The following is a 21,681-nucleotide window of genomic DNA, read 5'->3' as shown; positions in this document are numbered from 1 at the left end:
CTTTTTATTATTATTCATTTTGTAAGTTTATTTATTTTTAAATTATTGCTTTATTTAATTCTTAAACACACACACACACAAAGTTAACAAAATTAATTTAAAGATATGCAGACATTGTTATTTTTTTAAAATTAAATTATACAATCTATATTTATATTTTTCCCTGTTACTATTTTTAACATTCTCTGATAATGAAAGAAGGAGAGAAAATGCATGTGAAAATGTTTTTTTAAAATGGAGAATGTGTGTGATCATAACCTAAAACTACTGTATTACACAGTTCTGTTTATTGTTCAAGAATATGAGTCACTTTGCACGTTGAGAGCACCCCCTCAAGTATGCAGAGAATGAGGTATTTCCCGTAATATGACATCATTTTACAGACCCGAAAAGAGGCTATGATGAAAGCAATTTTCTCATTGGTCAAAAAATTGGAAATGAAAATAGGGATTTCCCATTCTTTCGGAACCTCTGACAATTTTATGCAAGCATTCCCACAACTGTATTCACTCGGCTTTGAGAATGGTAGAAATAGATATACTTTATAGAACAAAAAAGTGAAAAATGCATTAACTTCTTCTTGAAGCATGCAAGCAGTCTTTCGCATTGTGAAAAATTATTGACCAATCACGTCTTCGCTTTTAAACGCCACTCGGTAGTTGTGCTCTTGATTACGCTCGTCATCCAAATAGGGGCAAAGTGTTTCGTACTTGCGGTTTAGTAAACTTCGTTAACTTTAATTAAGCGACTGTGGACTCTGCCTTTACGTTGGATTCTGTTTATCACAAAGTTTCCACTTGTCGTTCAACTTTTAAAGGGAGAATGTTCCCGTAACAAAGGTAAATCGCATGAATTTGTAAACAGTTGTTTTCCGCATTGGGACGATTAAGAGTGACCCGAAAAATCTATTTCAGAGAGCTTCCGAGGTTATATGTCATATTCTTCAAGTGGATTACTTAGTGAAACGCATAATTTTTCTATCTATTTACAGTGACCATGGAAATTAAAAAGCTTCTTAGACTGGATGTAGATGGTTGATGAGATTTTATTGTTTTTAACATTGACAAGATAGACATTGTGTATTGTGTGTGATTATTATGGCTGATTACGTGACGGAGAGTGGAAAAGTGGATGGTTCCTGGGAACTGACCATTGAGGTGACAGATGTCCAGGTGGAGAAAAAACTGAGGGTCAATGGGGACCTTCACATAGGAGGAGTGATGGTGAAACTGGTGGAGGCTTTAGGTGTGTATACTTGGGTCCAAATAAACATATTACATGCTGATCAGTGCTTGAACCAAAGCTTAAATACTCTGATACCTTATTTTGCATTGATTAATGAAGAAAATCTAAATTTGTTTTCTACGTACACTCCATCTGTGTTAATTTTTATGTCTGAATTGGTATTTGGTAATGTAGTTTTGTGTTGGATTCACAAATTCTACTTTCGTCATAGTTAACAGAATGAAAGTAAAGTACCAAAAAATGTATAAAAAGATGGAAAGTATTTGGATAGGTATTTGATATATAGTTGTAACAGATATGTGCTTCCCAGATCACCAATGTAACACTTAGAATTGCGATCACTGATATCAAATATCTCGCCATAATTGAAATGTTGAGGAAGTATTCAATACACTGACAAGTCGAACAAGGATGTTATGGTCAACACTTGACAGGACATCTTGTTTGAGGTGTAATACCATGAATACACATCCTTTCATTTCTCACTGTCACTACAGTACAGAGTCTGTGGACATCCTAGCTAGGACAAGTAAACTTTTCATGTGTACTTGGGAGTTTTCCAAGTTAATTGAAATGATTAATGGTGTTTATAGGGGGAATTTGTCAGTTAACGTATACAAAAGTAAATAAAGTATAGACTGGTGTATACCATTTCTACACTTAATAAGTAGATCTCTCTCTACCTTTATAAGATCTTTGTGTCTTGAAATGTTATAAATTACTGATTTGGAGAAAAAAATGTGAATCCTAACTCTTTTTTTGGCTACACAGTAGCACACTGTTACTTGCAGCAACAAAAAATCTAAGGACAATACGGTAAAGCATTTTCAGCATGTGGAAAACAGAGTAGCAATGTTCAATTGCATTTCAGTGGTTACGGTATAGAAAAGGCCCACCCTTAATATATATGATCCTGCCCCTTAAAATTACTGCTACAAGCTCAGCACAGTAGGAAATGCTTTTTGTCAAGAAGAAGGTGAAATTGAAATAGTAAAGGGATTTTTGTGTTCACACTGGTTGGTATTTTACAAATGCTAATTTCACTTTCGTATATGGCTCACATTTCTGAAATACAAACACGAGAAGAGGTCATTGAAGGACGATATCTTTAAATATCCTCGTCGTTTGAAACGCCCAATATTTTGCAGGGTTACAAATCGTTTCGGATTTCTGTGGTGGATATTTTTTTTAAGTCTTTATTTTTGGTATGCCAGTAAGATCGAATGATTAGAATGGGTTCTTAACTTCTTACATAGAAACAGCCTATTCCATTGAAATGAATATGAGATATCTCTTTTTCATTGAAAAGAAATAATTTTCTTCATTTTTCTCATACCTGATGTTTTGAATTGGAAAAATAGGTCATTCGTCAGATGACAAAGGTTCTCTGTATTCGTGTACCTTTAGACTGTAAACAGAGCAAATATTAATGTTAATGAATCGCCTGTTGCCTAAATATATATTTTAATTTATTCAGAAATGCGAAGTGTGATAAACACAGTGAATATCTTGACTGCTAAGTTACATCTTGAAATTCTTTTTCTCATTCAGTCTTGAGTTTGTGTCATTGCCAAAATTCAGTTGAAAGTTTTTTTTTCTTCCTTGTTTAGAAGTTGATCATTCCATGGTTGTTTTTGACTTTTCAAATTACGGACTATTTAAAACTCTGCATATCAAGTAGTTGTTTGCACAGGTTAGACTAGTTTTACAGGTATTAAAATGGTGATTGTTATAGAAAACATGATATAAATAACTGTATGATTCAAGAAGCTCCTGAACTTTTATATATATCATGCAGAGAGTAGAAGATGAAAATACCTACAGGTCTTCATGTGATTGAAATATTGATAAAAGTTTATTGAGACATTCCAAGCTTTCAGATACTTGTCAGACACTTGTGAAAAGTTATCATTGCCCCCAGATTAATATGCAGAAAAGGTGTATGCATTACATACATTTATGTAGATACATGATCTAGGTTATTCATGCAGTATGAGAACATTGGATTAGATTATGTAATGGAAGATAAGAGTTAGCAGTGCAGAGATAAGGAAGATAGGTTATGGGGAAGATAAAGAGGAGAGAATTAGTATGAAAGGTGAAGATAAATTAGTAATGATAATTCACTGACTCATTGGCACATTGTCATTACTGTGAAAAGTGATGCGCTGAAAGGTCCAGACGATGCAAGGATTCAATGTCCAACCCAATCAATACACTGTCGGAAATGTTTATGGTCGTTTTAAATAGGATGTTTGGGAGCAAGCACCTTAAACTCACATCCACATGTAATTTTTCCCCAACAAATATTTATATAATGACATAAATGACTATTTAGTAGACCTACTTTTCATGCTCACATGATGTTCAACTCCATCATATGATTAGCATGATTAGCCAGTAGCATCACATTTTGAGGTCTATATCATGCATACATGTCTACTTTCATCATTTATATTCAGATAAATTATGCACAGTTGTGTACCGGTAATATACCATTCAAATCTTCTATGTGTTCTACGCATTTAACAATTTACATCAAATCCTGTTTTGAGTTAGAATTCTATTTTGCCCTGGTTTGCTCGGCTAAGCATGCTCCACTGTACATGTTTACATGCATTAGTTTGACAACTGATAAACATAAAACTTCCGTGAAGATTTCAGGTGTTGTACACCATTATCTTAGGTGAAATTTATCACTTTTATGTCGTATATTCCTTACACTAACTTCATTTTTATGCCAAAAGTCATGCTTTGTGACCATGTGGCATCTAATATGTTCATCGACAAAGGTCTCATTTTAAAAAAAAGATAATTAAAAAAAAAAAAAAAAAATCAAGAACTCTAGATTTGTGATGTTTCATTTCCTAAGTATCTCCCGCATGCATCTTCCTAATGGCTGTAAATAACAAAATGCCTTCTTTTCCGCTTGGCATCTGTACATTAGAACAAAAAATATCACTTCTGCCATCTGCTTGGAGGGCATGATAAGGGTCCATGGCTTATGGTTCAAGAGTGATAATAGAAAGTGCATGTCTTCATGTTCAGAGTGTTTTCTAACTCATTCCGGGAAGTAAGTGTATTTGCTGTACGATTCCCTGACACATTTAGGTGTTAAAATCCATGAAATATGTAATTGTTTTATTTGTCTGCCTCACGACTACTATTTACTTGCCTTCTTCCCTTGAAATTCCTCTGAGAAAAGAAACTCCTATAATTACTATATTTGCCAAGCAAGGCTAAAAGAGTTCCCTGGACAAATATTTGTACAAATTGGATAAACTTGGCGTTATATTGACCATGTAGCGGAAATCTGTCTACTGTTGACAAACAGAGAGGGGCTGTTTAAAAGGACCTCTGTGGCCACTTATCAAGGATGCAAAGAATGTCTCTACAAGGATCACAATTATCAGGGAATAATTGCCAATGATGAGAGGATTTATTGGGTCATTTAAAACTTACATATATGTGATATTTAATTATTTATTGGTATTTTAATTGAAATAGTTATGCATCATATATTTTTTTTAGATAAAGTGTACATTTAAATCTTATTTGAAGATGGATGTATGTGTATCAAATTACTAATGTATTATGACAGTATACTATAGTTTTATGGTTTATTAGAGCAGATGACACTTTATGACACTACAAGATTAAACCAACAAAAAAAAATTACAAGGGGAAGAAAAATCATTTCTAACATACAAAACTTAAACACACCTGCTATATAATGAGGTCATAAATACATGTCAGGGGAGTCAATTTGTTGCCAAATCTTGGTCACTTTTTCGTGACCCCAGTAGAATGTTAGTAATGCATTGTGTATTAAGTGACAAGTTAAGAAAGATTAGTTTACTGAGGGATCAGGCCCACCTTATTTACGTTCTTTGCCTATCTGTTATAATGCTAGGTGTGGGCCCAGTTTAAGCCCAGAGGAGACACATGTCCAACAGTAGCTAGACTATCTTGTCACCATCACACCTCCTAGAATTAATGTCCATAATTTGTACTAGTATCAGGATGAATGCTAAACTAGCTGATATAGTTTTTCCCTTGCTAGCTTCATTATATGTAATATATGCCTATTAGCTATCTAATTGAACACTTTTTCCCATACAAATCTTGCATATATGCAGACATGTGACCTACTTTGATAAGCTAAAAAAATGTGAATATTGCAAGAATTGATCCTCAACTGACAGGAAATGGGATTTTAAAGCAAGAAGCACTGTTTAAATTTCATTTTATTGGAAGTTTTATGATTTGTAAAGCCAATACCTGTTGTATCTTTATCAGAACTTAGATGATAACATTCCAATGCAGTGATTGAATAACTTTAAAAGAGTACCTGTTATTGATTGAATCAGCTTGACCTAATTTTCTTGATTCGTGTCTTTGATTGCATTATTTTCCCTTATCCTAATGACTTATCTTTTTATAGTTACTTGGAGACCCCGGGAATGTTGGAACCTATATATACATAGTTTTACATAATTATAGAAGTGATCCTTGATAAGAATGGATAAGGTCCCGTGCTAGGCATTCTATCGGTGGTCAGTGTATTGACCCATTGATACCTCAAATAGCCCATATACCTGAGGTCTTGAACTCTGTGTAAACAGAATGTTAGGACTACTGGATATCAAAATTAGCAAACAAATAGTGGATCATTACTGATATTCAAATTCAATAGTTTACACTAATATTATAACTGCTAAAGTCAATTCAGATTGAGAATGTAACAGTTAAGCTCATTATTTTCTGTTATACATTTACTATATTTTCCAAGATTTTTTCTGAGTCTGTAAGTTTTTGTATTTCGTTGTATTTTTTGTATGAAATTCAGATTGAGAATGTAACAGTTTAGCTCATTATTTTCTTTTATACATTTTCAAGATTTTTTTCATGTAGGTTTTTGCATTATTTTTTTGTAGGAAAATCTTAATGCTAAGCAATGAGATATACATGTACAAAGAAACCCACTCTGCCTCAAATTAGCTTTATAAATCTGTGAGTCAGGACAAGGGTGCTCTGTTCTCACTGCACCCTAAAATTCTCAGAGCCAGATCATCTTGATATAATATCAGAATATGTCTGGATGCAAAAAACGTACAAGTCTAGAGATTGTCTGACGAGGCCTGATCTCTCATACCCTTGGTATGCCAGATAAAAAGCTGGAAAAATTTTAAGTTACTCAGGTTTTACATACCGAAAGCCAAGTGGGTAATATGATTGGGTTTGTCAGAGGAGAGTGATATGTCATATACATTATCCTGAGAGCTTTGAAATATTGTATTACATGTACAATGAGATGTCATAAAGAGGGAGACCCATGGTCCTTTATCAAATACATCTAAGATTCTCTTGAGTTTCAATAAAAATTTTTGGTCGTTCAAAAATGATGAATGTTTAGTTACTCAAGACTTTCATAGCTCTATATAATAATAAATGTAAACATGTCTTATAAATGATGACGTGCCACATGATATTTTACATGTGTTTATGATTTTGAATTATTTTTTTTCGTCAGATATTGCTGCGGATTGGTCTGATCATGCCCTCTGGTGGCCAGACAAAAACCAGTGGCTGCTGCGGTCCCGGTCAACTCTTGACCAGTATGATGTCCAGGCGGACGCCAAGCTTCTGTTCACTCCGATGCACAAGAATGTCCGACTACAGCTCCCAGATCTCCAGATCCTAGACATGAGAATGAATTTCTCCACGAAAGTTTTCTCTGCTATCACCTCCTTGTGTAAAGAGTTAGGTATGTATCATAGTCTGCAAACATGGACTAAAGCATTAAAATATAAATCAAAAAACTGACAATCCAACATGAGATTACTCTTTTATATAGTAAACATGTTTTTACTGCAGTTTTATTGTCAATACTTGAAATTGACACTATAGAGAAAGTACCTTGTAAAACACAAAGTAGACAAATATTTGGAACATAGAATACCAAAAAGAGTGAAAACAGATTCTGTTTAGAGCAGCAAAATTAAAGCCTCTGTACTATTTTGGAGCCCTCCATTTTTATTTTTAACTTATAGGCATTTTCTTGTTCTTTTTGTTGCTTAAGTAAGTTTTTCAAAATGCTACTTCCTACTTCTGTTCTTTTCACACAAGTTACAGGTATCAGTTTTTGATTTCTCTGGCAAAAAATTGAAATTCTTTGCTAAATTTTAGACTGATTTCAATAACTTGGCACACAAGAGGATCACAATTCTGTTATATGGATGAGGGTTAAGAGCCAAGTTTCACCTTGTAAAAGATGTCCATAACACCCATTGTACAAGATGCATGATATTTTTCAATTTTAAAAAATCCTATTGCTAGATGTTTTCCTCCTCTGAAATTTTCTATATTTGGATTTGATTGAAGTGTATAAAACAAGGTTTTTGATTTCAATACTGTTGCCATGGTTACTAAAAATAGAATTTTCTGTGAAATTCCTTTAAAACGCTAATTACAGTTTGAAATCAAAGGTGAAATGAAATAGTGCATCGGTTTTTGAACACCCATGGTTACTAAAAATATTTTCTGTGAAATTCTTTTAATTTCAATGATTGTGTTAAACATTTTTCTGATTCTTTGTGTTTTAACAAAATAAGTTGTACACAAAGATACATAAAATAGTGCAATTCATTTTATTTCCTTGCAAAAATAGTTTTCAATACACAAATAACCACACAAGTAGACATCAAAGATTTATAACGGTGTTGCTGTGGTTACTAAAAATACAGACTCCTCCTACAGTTTTATCTATCATTAAGTAGCTACAAAAGTGTATTGATTCATTTCCCCACATTTAGTAGTTTTAAAGGCCAGGATGTAATAATTTAGGGAAATTACAGTTATATATGATGTAGGGAATAAATGTGTGTAGCATTTAATGTTGTATTGATAAATAGCTAAAGTTGTATTGATAAATAGCTAAAGTGGGTGAAACTCTTCTTTTTTACTCCTGGACTTCAAGCAGTCAAACTGTTAGTATGATTGTAATCAGCATTGTCCTACCAAAATTGTGAAACTTAAGCCAAAATAATAGTGCACCTAAAATCAAAATTGTGAATTTCATGGCCCCAGGGCAATGGGTTTTAGTGCAGCATAATATATAGTGAGATAAAATTGGAAGGAAATTTTACCATGCAAAATTATGATGGCCAGTTTTCTAAATGACATCTAACAAAGTGAATGGCACGTTGAATAAGACCTTCCAAAATTGTGATTCATCCACCAGAAATTATCTGTCTCTTTGAAAATCTTCTCTTTTGTGTCCAACAAAGTGCATAGCTATGTTGAAATGCATATAAAGCAGTGTTTGATTGAATTAAGATTTTTACCATGATGTAATAGTTAATCAACTTAGTAAGCCCAGCTCTTTAATTGGTCATTTATGGCGGAAGGATGCCTCTTTGAGATTTGTAGCCACCAGGGTGTGGCTCTAGAAGTGTCTAGCATTGTGTATATATATTTATGATCAAAAGCTGGCCCCTGGGAATTCCCTTTGATATTAATCAACAACATTATGATAAAACTTAACTGGTAGGAAGGCAAAGTCAAAGTTAGAAAACAATTGGGCTCTGTCATGAATGACAAGTTAATCTTGAAATCTTTGAAATTTGAAAGGATCAGTTATATGATGATCAGAGCTTTTCACCTTGTAAAAGATGTCCATAACACCCATTGTCCAAGATGCATGATATTTTTCAATTTTAAAAAATCCTATTGCTAGATGTTTTCCTCCTCTGAAATTTTCTATATTTGGATTTGATTGAAGTATATAAAACAAGGAAATACTGTTAACTAAATCAAAGTGGTTGCTCAAATACCTTGCATTCATTTTATTTCCTTGCAGTTTTCAACACAAAACTGGATTTATAAGAAACTTCTTTTACAAAAGTGTATTGATTCATGTTTTCTGTTTCATTATATATGTAAATTGTGTGTAGCATTTAATGTTGCAAGATGATTGCAAAGTGGGTGAAACTGATGCATTCTCACAAAATAGGACATGCATTATATATGACTTTTCTAAATGCATTTCAGTTTCTTCTCTTTTGTGTGCAACAATCGATAAATGAATAACCAGTAAACCAATCTGTTGCAACTTTAAATTACTTTTTGGCATATTCAGATTTTTTTTTTGTATGTCTTGTTTAAAAAAGATACACTTTAAAACAGCAAACACTGACATATATGTGTTTCATGCAAAAAATCTGTTGCAACTTTACAGATTTTTTTTTTGTATATCTTGTTTAAAAAAGATACACTTTAAAACAGCATACACAACTTTAGATTTGAAGGTAAATATAAAGGGTTTGTACATATGTACCCATATTTTTGTAGGAATTAGAAATCCTGAAGAAATGTCAGTGATGAAATTCATGGACAAGGATGATTTAAAAAAGAACATTAAGGAACATTTAAATACAAAGAAGAAGAGGGATTCCCTACACGACCAGATGCCGACAAGTAACGGCATTAACCACTCCAACACCGGGAGTCTGGACAGACTCAGTCCGTACCCAAACAGGAGTCCGGGCGGTCCATCTCCTAATGTAAGTCCAGGGACTATTGTAGATTCTGTGTAACACAATGTTTGCAGTCAAATGTCACTATCTCATCTTGAAGGGACTGAGAAAAAACTTCCAGATATCTAAGGGTTTGAGTCATTGAGGTTTTAGGAAAAAAAGTGGAAGAGACTTCCAAATCATTTCAACATATCCATGATATTCAAGATATAAAAGTTAGAGATATCAAGGTTCATCTGTATTTATAAATGAAGAAGTTCAAAAAACTTATCAGGAATGGAAGTCTGATATGACCTTATAATGACGTACTTTTGAAAAAATTATCAGACAGGCATCCTTGCATTTATAATTTTTTGATGAAAATAGCATTGAGATAGATGTAAATAATTAATAGATTTGAATAATAATCTTGGTATAAAATAAGAATGAGTGAGAATACATTTTGATGAAGAAAGCACATTCTTTCGATATCATGTTTTCCCAGCACTCACAAACAACATGCTGTGACACAAGATAAACCTGCAATTTCTTAATACAAAAAAATTGCACACTATGTGCTCCAGGCCTATCATATTTCGCCATGTGCATGCTTAAAAAATGTATCCAGTATTCTTTTTTATTTCAGAACACACTAGGCCGCTCGCCGGGTTTTAATTCTCCCTCCCCCTACAACACTTTGAATGGCACAATGTCCCCAGGATCCATGTACAGCTTGTCTTTTGAGGGAGGCATGGAATCCGCTCTGGCTAATAGCCCACCAATACCCATGAAAGAGGCCCTGCAGTACCTTCACAAACCCAAAAATCTCACAGAAAAAGCGCGCATTAACTTTGCGTAAGTCAAACTTTAAGATTTAACTATAAGCTTTATATGTATACAGTTGGGTCTACTTCTTATCTAAATGAATTTCTTGGAGAAAGAAATTGTGGTAGGAAAAGATAAAAAGCAAGGACAAACATAATTTATTTTAGAAAGTACAGTTTTGGAATGAAATGACAATTTATTTACTTGTTTGAAGATAATCTAATTATTCAAAGCTTAAATTTTCAAAGCCTTCAAAATAAGGCATAATGCCACGAGTTTTCAAAACCAACAAATATAATATTTTACTTTTCTCCATCTTAGCTGAAATGAGCTTGCTGATCAGCATCTTTTATCCTGGTAAAATCTCATGCAAATCAATATTTACTGATTCAGTAGCTGATGTATGATTCAGCTTTTAATGTTAATATTTTTGGTGTGCTTCTGAAAGTATATTTTTGGAAATTAAGAAATAAGTCAACATTTTCTTCTTAGTAATACCAAGAAATATAATATTTTACTTTTCTTCGAGATACAAATGTCAACATAAAATGATTCATTCATTAATTAAACAATTTTATTGACAAAGTCGTGATACAAATCAACATAAAATGATTCATTCATTAACCAAACATTCTAACAAGTACACCCCCCCTCCCCCCAAAAAAAACACAAAAAAATCAAGTACTGAGAACCATTACTGCATATGTTTCAGAGTATAGATATAAGTACAGTTAGATAATGATTGACAGTGGCATTAAATGTAGGAATCTAACAGACTTCTACACCTGTGGGGGGAGTAGGGTCATAACATCTCACCTGCTGCTAAAAATATTTATATCAAGCAAATTACCGGAAACACAGATAACTACAAAAATAACCCTGATAAGCCTGGCTCCTTTGCCAGATCACAAATTAAATAATTAAAAAGGTCATGAAAGCATTGAAGGAACTAAGATTAAACAACTCGTAAATAAAGATCTAAACAGAGCCTTTCATCATGTCTATTGCAAAACATGCATCAGCAGAAAAAAGATTTTTAGGTTTATAAAAAAGAAAACTTTTCTCTTATATTCCCTGGAACATTGTATACTGAACATGTTGAGAAGAAAATGTGAAAATCAAGTTTCCAGAATCTTAATGATTTTAAAACAAAGTTCAAGGTCAGGGTGTCTTATTGCTGAAATTATTAGTATTTCCTGTTGATAGCAAAATTTTAAGTGAACATGTTTTGTGTGGTCATATGAGGAAAATGTTATATGAAAAAATTAAGTTAAAATCCAGGTTACATGCAATCTTAATGATTTTAAAATGCTTTATCAAGTTACAAGACAAAGTCATGTATTTTATAGGTTCAATTTCTTATGTGTACTGATATAAAATATAAAGTGTGGTATTTCCTGTTGATAGCAAAATTTTAAGTGATCCTCTGCTTTATGTACAGACAGAATGCATCTTTTTCTATATATTCGAAACATTGCAAGATATTAAGTGTGGTCACACATATGATAAAAATCTCTTCACAAGCAAACAACATTATTGTTATATGGTAAAGTTGTGTAATTAAGAAATTAAAATAACTTAAAAAGTAGGATGCAAATAAAAAATATCAATATTCCTACGCTCGCTCCCTCCTCAGCCTTTTTTCTTTTTTTATATGTTTGATAACACAGGTTACATGATAATACTATATCAACAATTGTATTAAGTACATGTTTATAGTCATTATCTTTTGTTCTACAAATGCTTTATCAAGTTATACCAAGACAAAGTTAACATGTATTTTATAGGTTCAATTTTAAAGATTATATGTACAGATATAAAATATAAAGTGTGGGTGTTCAGCCCTTGTTCTGCATTACCTAGTAAACAGATATCTTTTAATATCTTGTGGGGACCCTAGCACCATGTGGTTTATCCTCTGTTTTATGTACAGGAGTTCAGGCCGCCTAATGCATCTTTTTTTTTATATAAACCATTATAACCACACAGGTGTAGATTTCGGAGTGACTCCCTTAAATGACCAGGTCTTGATGGGTGTATGAACTCTGTGATATTTGTTTTTATTTATGTAGCGTAAATATAGACTGGGCCTGGTGCCCAGTTGTGGAGGTTTCCCATCAATCTTTCCTGCCGAAAAAATGTGTTTCAAGACACTGAACATCATTCTACATAAATATACAACTCTATATGTACATGTATAAAGATGTATTCTGTCCTACTCAGTTTACAGGAACAGAACAGTGTGTGCCTTCTCTGCTCTGTTGCTACAGCTTGTCAGTCTACGATGTATCTATTTATAAATGTTTATCTTTTTTCAGGTGGCTTGATTCTTCCAGGTCTTTAATGGAGCAGGGAGTTCGAGATAATAACTTCCTCCAACTGAAATTTAAATTTTATAACTTCTACGATTTGAATACTAAGGTAAATATTTGTTCAGCATTTGGTTTATACATGTCGGTGATCTATGTTTATAAACCCGACTAAGGTGGTCTGTAAGAGAGGGAAAATTCTTAATGTAATAGGATTATTGGCTAAGGAGCTGAAAGTTATGACACACAAAGGTTTAATGTGGTCACATTACATAAGCAGTCTTACCGGAGAAGTCTGGCGTTAGGCCAGATCATGCAACAATAACTTTACGATTACCGTAATACAGCCCCAAAAAAGATGTATTTAATGTTTTTCTGAAAGTAAATAGTGGTCGGAAAATGAAAAGCTAGCATGCGTCAACCTGTGTGCACAACACTTGACGTTGTACCTGGAGACTTGTGCACCCACTGTTGACGAAGAGCTCAGAGAGCATAAAAATATGTAAATACCTGTCTAAATGTGAGAAAAGCCACACAAACAAAAAGTGAATGAAAAGCTCAGCTGTAAATATAAATGGCAGACATGAATGATCATTCATTTTTTTTTACCTGAGCACATCTGAATGATGACATACATAATTTTTTTTTTTGCTGAATTGATGTAAAACAAATGACCATGCAATCAGGTGTCATGATTAGCCATCACAGCTGTGACCAATCAAATTATAGGGTCATAATGGACAGTTTCCTGGCCTAGGACCGCTAATTGAGGGTTAGAGGAAATAGTTCTATACAGCATTGCCATTATGATGAGCACTGAATGCCTGAAAATGGCCTCACAATGACAGGAAATTTCCAAGCATTTACAGAAAATTAAATGGCACCTATGTTAGTTTGCAACTCATTTATATTTATTAACTGGGTATTTATAATGAAGTATTTAAGTGAACCTTACAGACTGAGTTCCTATAGTAGGAATCCCTACATATTTATATCATGATATTCCCCCAATTCTCTTGATCCTTGCCTGATTCCTGATAAAACTAGGATAATATTGTCAGATATAAATTGGATTGATGGATGTGATGAGAGGGGGATCAGAACAAGATCAGATAGGGGAGGTAGTTATGATTCATGTAATTCATAGGGAATCTAGATGTGGGAGTCAGATAAGGCAAAGAAAATCTGGATATGAAAAATAATTTTTTTATGAAGCTATGACACACTCAGGAGGATGGGAAGCTATACCGACAAGGGGGGCCTTAGGAGTTTTGTATCATAAAGATAAAGGGTATATTTTATATACATACAAATACCCAAGTAGCTTGTTGGAGGAGGAAAGCATGAGGTCATTCAATACAAGAGTTCAACAAATAAACCTTTTATTTTCTTTACATGATCTCCACTACTATTTTTGTCTGGTGAAGATTTTATGACAAGTATATGTATATTGATCCAGATTAAAGGTTGAGATATCTCTTGATAGAAAGTATAACACCCCCCCCCCAAGAATAACAAGGTTTATTGTAATGAATGAAAAAGAAAGTAGCCCTTTCCCTCCCAAGTTTATTGTAAAGGTAAAGCTTGCACATTGAAGATGAAGGCACAGGGATTCAGAATTTAATAACATTCCTGATGCTGTGTTTGGAATGGCTCCAGAGCTTGGGGTTCTGTACAGTATTGAAGTATTTAGCTCATATAATGAACCATACCTGCTCCTATCTGACTGCCTCTGCTCAATCTGCATTGTTACAATTTATTTTTGTTTATCTCATTTAAACCATGGCGGAACATTTGTTTGTGTGGGTTGGAAGGGTTTGTTTTTTTGGCTGTCTCATTTTGTTTTGGTATATATTTTTGATTCATCCTCTAGTCAAGGTTATGTACTTTTAAGGAAGCCAACTTAGTTTGATCATCAAATTAACCTACATATAGCCGTCAACCATTTATAACTGTAAATATTGTGTTTTTGTTTACAAGTTGTGCAAAACATTTACTACCAAAAACATTTTTTGATCATAAGCAGTCGAGTTCTAAGTGTCAAACATGTTTCAGATAAGTGAAGTGCCAACATTTGTTACATGTTACAAAAAATATAACATCTGATGTCACAGAAGGGGAATAGTTAATTATCATTGAGTGTTCAAGAGGGTAGATGTTGCTCTTTCAAAGAGACATCCCTCATACAAAGAAAAACACAAACACATGATCTGTTTCCAAGAAATCCCTCCTTGAGGTTTGCTCCAGTGATAATAAGCCAGGGGGGCTGGTGGGCATGTAACACTGAAACATAAATATTTGGGTTGTCTTGGAAACTGACTTGAGGCTTGGAATGGTGAGAGATAAAAACTTCCGTGATGCAACTGATTATAAGAGAATTAACAGTGTTGCAGACCCTTCAAGGAATGTGTTAGCTTGTCAAGTGAAGTCTTGCGGTGAGCACTATCTGCTGAAAGGCAGGCGAACTTCAATTTTCTTCATAAATTCCATACATAATGTACAGGAAGACCCTTGAGAGTTCTTTTTATCATATGGCCATTGAACTTCATTTCATACAGCAGGGCACACACAGCAGGCTTTGTATAGAGGCTTGATAGTCATCCACTGTGAGCACATCCTATACTGTATAATTGTAAGCAAATCTGCCTCTTCTCCATGTAGTTTTGTCCTTAGAAGATTAAGAAGTTGAAATATCTTTTAAGGACAGTGACTTCTGCAATACACTAACATAAAGGACCTATAGTCTTTGTTAATATAAGTGGCTCTTGTCTAATCCCTTACAATTACTTTATTGTCATGGTTTTGTTTTTTTTTCCCCATGTAATTTGTTATTATCCCTTTATTGGCATATTTTGTTACAGTATATAAATTGTTTTTTATCCCTTAATCTCAAAATTACATGGTCATTGAACTTAATTTTCATATAATCTACATGCAATATGCATTAAGAAGAGAAAAAACTTGTTGCATTGATCAGACATTATGTTTTAAGCCATGCTATTGTTCTTCCAAGGTCTTAGTCAGCAATTTTTTTACTGCAAAGATTCATTCATGTATCAATCAAGGTGTCTGTCGAGTATTAGGTGAACTGAAAGATTTGATTCCTTTTTTTCTTCCAGTACGACGCTGTGAGGATTAACCAGATCTATGAACAAGCCAAATGGAGTATAATGTCTGAGGAAATCGACTGTACAGAAGAAGAAATGATGATGTTTGCAGCGCTGCAGGTAAAGAATTTGACCTCAGAACACAAGGTCAACATGGACAATTTACAGGGTGGTTAAAAAAAGTGTCCTATAAGTCTCAAGCAAATAACAATCTACCCAAAATTCTGTGATAAAAAACAGTAATAAATTGGAAATGTTTGCAGGTACTTGATAGAGTTTGCTTGAATTAAACTTGACCAATGCATGGAGGTTAACACTGGTGCTATAAAAAATGAAGGGGAAAGTCAGTATCTAAATAAAATAATTGCCTCTTTCTGTTGGCATGTGCAAACAGTATGATAGATTTTTTGCTGTTTCAATGGAGATGAAAATCTTCAAAGACTTAATAGTTTTGTATGCACTCCTCTTAGTTACCTTGGAAACAAAATATTTACAGGTGAGCTTTTGGAGTGAAGAGTTGATGTAAACCAAGTGATGCTTAGAATAAATCATTTCAGAACAGAGGCAGGATTATAGGGAGAAAATAAATCTCCTTCTGTTGGCAAAAGCAGATGGACTCAGAATTCCAATTATCAAGATTCTGTCTCTGTTTAGTATGAGTTTTGGCTGCATGTTGCAAAATGCAAGCCAAAATAAAATGGAAAAAATATCATAAATCTTGTGTGGAAATTCAGTTTCCACATTTTTATTCCCAAATCAAAATTAATTGGTAATCATGAAGTAGACTTGTTAATAAGTGTTTTCCATTTTTTACACCTGAGAATTTGGCTTATGTGGAGAATTCAAGGTTTTTGCACCTAGTTGTTTATTCTAAATGCATTATCTCCCTGTTTTGACAAGCACAATGCTTCAGAAATGTGGTTCATTGTCCGACATATTGTTTTTTTTGTATGTAAAAGTTTCACCCAGCCAGCAATGTACACATTTTTCTGAATTTTATGAAAGAGCAATTTTTTGAGAAAAAAAAAATTAATTATGTAAATTAAAAATTGTCAAAATAGCAATAAAAGTATGTTGGAATATTATTTATGGGTTTTAAATCTTATGTGAAATTAAACCTACTTGTACAGCATATCTTCACACAGCATATTTTCACATTGAATCCTGAAAAACATTTTGATGAAGTGATTACAAGGGAGAGAACTCTCTGATTTTAAAATTTCTGATTTCTGACTTGTAAACATTTTGTCCGTGTAGGTTCAGGTTCAGATGCAGATGGGTCAATCTCAGCCCCCCAGTGATTCCTCCATTATGGACCACAGTTCCCCCCACATGGAGGCAGATGACATTGATGCTGATCTGTCAAACTTAGAGCAGTCTTTACAAGTGGCCAACATCTCCTCTCATGGGGACATCACATCAGTACCAGAACTTGGTGGTTATGTCAAGTGGTTCAAGTAAGTTTACTTATAACTATCAATAAAGTTTAAAAGTATTTATTGAAAGTATGAAGTTATGAAGAGAGTTAACATTCATTTATATTGGACAGTAGCTGCAGAACTGTAGCTCTCTGTTCAAGAAAATTCAGACAGATAAAGCAGAGAGCTACAGTTCCATATATTGTAAAAACCTTCGATTTATACCACCAAATTTTCTCAAGCAGAAAGCTACAGTTCTGCAGCTAAATGGACAGCAGATAAATATTGAAAGTATTATTCACAATAAATGGATGGGAAATTTTAGAAATCAATGATAGAAATTATCAAGATGATCTAAGAAAAGAAAGTTCTCTGCAGGTGTTGTAACTTTGAATTTTTTATTTCAGACCTAAAAAGTTCACCTTGAAGAGCTACAAGAGAGCCTGGTGTGTCTGTAAGGATTTATTTATAGCTTTCTTCAAGAGTCAGGAGGAGGCTTCAGGAAGTCCAATGATGAAAATATCCATCAAAGGTAAGGTCAAAGGTCATGGAACAGCTGTTGAATGGGATCATAAAAAAGGGAGAAAAATGAAATGCAGGCTGTGACATATTAGGCTATCTATATTTAATTCCCTGGTTCTCAGGCCAATTTTCTCCAAAACAGATGCGGGAGGGCGGCATTTTATTTTTCATTTTATTGGCAATAAAGTAGAAAAGGTATTTTTTTTAATTTTAATATATTTCTTAAACATAAAGATAATTTTTTTAATCACAGATATACTTTCCATTTCTGGTCAAAACTTCTGCTTTATCTATTGCTTAACAGCGTGTAAAAATCGTAGGTAATGTCCTCGAATGTATTTTCAAACGAAGTAGCCAAAATCTCATTGTAAATGGCTACCGGAAGTGATATTTGAATACTAAACTACGAAACAAATGAGGTAGGAATTTTTTTTCCCATTGGTCTCCGCAACACCAACTTTTTATTTTATCAAAAATACAATAAAATCGGCAATGCGGCTACCTCAAAACGGATGCGCGCGGGCCTGAGAACCAAGATTTCAATTTTATATGGCCTTACAAGGAATTTTTTTTTTCCTTTGTCTGTCTGCTATAGTTTATTTTAGTCCATTGATGTTGCATGACAAGCTAAAAATATTAAAGATAGTATATTTCAATACTATAAACAATTTTTATTCTCACATGCATATCTAATATGTGTACCGTTACTTCATGATCATTGCTCCTAGTTGAAGCTTAGGTGTTAGATTCTTTCAATGAAGGTGTATTAAATCAAGACAAGATTATCCATTCAACTTTTTACAGGCTGTGAAGCTCAACCAGATCTGAACATTTCTCATGCTAAGTATGGAATAAAGCTTTTTATCCCATCACCTGAGGGAATGTCTGAACTGTGGCTGAGGTTTGAAACGGTAAGATAAACAAATTGTGAAGAAAGGAGCCAAGGTTCACATCTTGGATACTGCATATTTCTTTATATCTGATGTGAGATAATGACCAAAAGTTCAGTTTAGTTTACAATAAGAGTAAAGTTAACAGATTTAAGCTCATTTAAGCTCTGTTAATTATATTTCCTCAAATAGCTTGCAATTATATTTTTTCTCAACCATGTATAAATGTGTGGTATGTTATGATTTTTCAGGAAGATGAATATTGCAAGTGGATGGCAGCATGTAAGTTAGCTTCCCAGGGCAAAACAATGGCGGACAGTTCTTACGACACTGAGGTCCAGAGTCTGAGGACCCTGCTGAGCCGACAGACCCCCACAGATGCCCCTGTGACCCCCATACAGGTGGACATTAAGAACCCAGAGGACTATGTGGCACCCAGGTTCTACAAGAAATTAAAAGGGAAACAAGTAGGTCCTATTGCTAGATAGACAATTCAATAATTTCTATTTCAAGAAATAAGGAAGAATATTTAAATTCAGCATATTCTCTACAAATAAAAATTGCAAGAGCAATACATATACATGGAGCATTATTATTTTGACATTTGTGAACCCTAATTAAACAGCCCTGTATAAATTTAAGTACATGTAATTTTAAGTACACTGTACATGTACTGTTTATTAATTGAAATCATTTTGAAATCAGATGTTTACAGACAGAACAGCTCTATATCTTATAGCCCTCCGAACAAGAAAATTCAAAGCTTTGCCTCATAACTTACTGATTTTCAAAGAGGTGCAAACCTGCTATATTAAATTTGTTCATTATTCCCTTTAAGCTGGAGAAGAGAATACTAGAGGCCCATGCTAATGTCCAGAATCTGCCTCTGATGGATTCCAAGATGGCGTTTATAAAAGCCTGGCAGTCTCTTCCTGATTATGGCATCAGCTACTTCATCATCAAGCAGAAGAATGCCAAGAAAGAGGTATTTATTTTTTCATCAATGACAAACTTAATTTACAGTAAATTTTAGTCTTGATTAACCACTTGAAAGAAATTTTGAGCAAATTTTTCCCATTCTTATTTTAACCCTCATCATTTATGGGCCTGTAAAGAGTTTTTGGAAAAAACTGTTAATCTTTGGGTAAAAAATGCACAAGAGAAAAAGAAAGGGAAAACAATGTGTATAGTATTTTATGTCATTGTATTATAAATGTAAATTGAATGCATTTGTATTTTCTTACAGGAGCTCTTGGGAGTATCGCCAAACAAAATAATGCGAATGGACTTGAACTCTGGTGATTCCATAAAAACATGGCGTTACGGAAGTCTGAAATCATGGCATGTGAACTGGGAAGTGAGACATGTTATTTTAGAATTTGAGGGGGAGACTCTGACCTTTGCTTGTTTGAGTGCTGACTGTAAAGTGGTGCATGAGTTCATTGGAGGATATATCTTCCTTTCCATGAGATCATCGGACAAAAATCAAACTCTCAATGAGGAATTATTTCATAAGTTAACTGGAGGATGGTACTGAAATTACATGTGTTTAACTTTACAAGTGTAAATCTGTGATCTGCAATAGTGTGCCTAAAAGTCTGTTAAAACAAATATATTCACTGCTGACTATACGATCCATTATTTGTGCTGAATGTTTGGTTCCGTTTAACAAGGAAAAAGAAGATGTGGATAGCAGGAAAAAAGTGAAACCACAGTGTTGGAACTCATGAAAAGTACATGTACCTTGAGCATGTGAAATTTTTGATCCATATTTTTTCCCAGCTTTATTTCTGTATTCAAGCAAGCCAGCAGTTCATCTTCATTTTAAGCATTACTGTCATATTCATTTTCTTTATATTATTTGATATGTATCTGATGTTTTATATATAGAACTTTTTTTTTCTCAGTTTGCAGTATCATGCCAGAGTGGTGTGTTCATAATGCATGCAAGATATGAAATTATATTGGTCATGTGATTAATCATGTGACTTTCAAAGGTTTATTGTGTCATATATATGAATATATGCTGATCATATTGTAAAATATACTCGAGTTGTTTTGTCCAGATGTGCTATGCAGGCATGCATTTAGGTATACCAGTATGGGAATAGATAATATGACCTGTACTTGTTAATAACCAACCAATCCTCACAAGATTTTACATTTTAATTAGAAAAAAATATTTAAATTTTACGATGCATGAACCTAGAATCCTGGGACGGCTTTATAGAAAACCACAATGATTTTATTCCAGCAAAACCCAGTTTTACGTACAGTACATACCGGTATACAGATATTAAAGTGAAAGTAATTAACACAGTAAAGTATGTCTTACATAATTCTACCGGTATTCACACAATTTATTTATAATTCATGTACCGTATATATGTGTATCAACCTTGGTTTATTCTTAATGGTTTTACTATAAATATTTGACCTTTTATTTAGAAAGTAGCTGAAAGCTAGAGAAATCATGGAAATGGAGAAGTATTTCCATGTCCAAGATTTGTTGGGAAAAGTTAAAGCTATAAGTTGAAGTAATTGTTATCCAATGAAAAAAACCATGATACCAAGCTTATCAAATGTAAAGAAAACTAAACCCTTTCCTAAGCCCTGTGCTATTTTCCAATAAAGTGTTGCTGTATATTCTTCTGCAGGTGTCTTCAGAAGAGCATGTTATTAAAATATTGTATTGTCATGAAAATAAAAAAGGAATAAACAGGCAAAGGTTTTGTTGTTATAGTGTGCAAATTGGTCATCTCATGATTCTGTCAGTTGTATGGATGAATTCTACATAAAAATGGACCAGATTTTTAGCTCTACTGGTCAGAGACCAGAAGAGCTTATGC

At 33.6% G+C, this 21,681-nt stretch overlaps 1 protein-coding gene across 2 annotated transcripts; it reads left to right on the top strand.

The window, feature by feature from the left end:
• Window positions 1–507: 507 nt before the first annotated feature.
• Window positions 508–21,559, top strand: LOC134265024 (fermitin family homolog 2-like). Of its 2 annotated transcripts, XM_062747272.1 has the most exons (13): window positions 508–839; window positions 992–1,245; window positions 6,779–7,012; window positions 9,598–9,809; window positions 10,408–10,616; window positions 12,905–13,007; window positions 16,015–16,122; window positions 17,260–17,459; window positions 17,828–17,952; window positions 18,747–18,853; window positions 19,084–19,299; window positions 19,671–19,817; window positions 20,079–21,559. In XM_062747272.1, exons 2-13 carry the CDS (start codon window positions 1,098–1,100, stop codon window positions 20,367–20,369), a joined length of 2,100 nt encoding a protein of 699 aa, XP_062603256.1. In that variant the 5' UTR covers window positions 508–839; window positions 992–1,097; the 3' UTR covers window positions 20,370–21,559. The 2 variants fall into 2 exon arrangements, with proteins under 2 accessions (XP_062603256.1, XP_062603257.1); XM_062747273.1 differs by having other exon boundaries at window positions 508–1,245.
• Window positions 21,560–21,681: the final 122 nt, after the last annotated feature.

This window comes from Saccostrea cucullata, unplaced genomic scaffold (genome assembly GCF_032062105.1).
Source record: "Saccostrea cucullata isolate Sc308-1 unplaced genomic scaffold, CSIRO_AGI_Scuc_v1 ctg357, whole genome shotgun sequence".
Lineage (NCBI taxonomy): Eukaryota > Metazoa > Mollusca > Bivalvia > Ostreida > Ostreidae > Saccostrea > Saccostrea cuccullata.
Note: the sequence above shows the minus strand (reverse complement) of the source record. Positions and strands in the feature narration are given on the sequence as shown.

What these genes read in the sequence shown, in the direction of transcription:
- LOC134265024 (XM_062747272.1), top strand. Translation starts at nt 1,098, where the DNA reads ATGGCTGATTACGTGACGGAGAGTGGAAAAGTGGATGGTTCCTGGGAA. An exon ending in TCTACGATTTGAATACTAAG is followed by an intron (nt 13,008 to 16,014) that starts GTAAATATTTGT and finishes TTTTTCTTCCAG; the next exon opens with TACGACGCTGTGAGGATTAA. An exon ending in GGTTATGTCAAGTGGTTCAA is followed by an intron (nt 17,460 to 17,827) that starts GTAAGTTTACTT and finishes TTTTTATTTCAG; the next exon opens with ACCTAAAAAGTTCACCTTGA.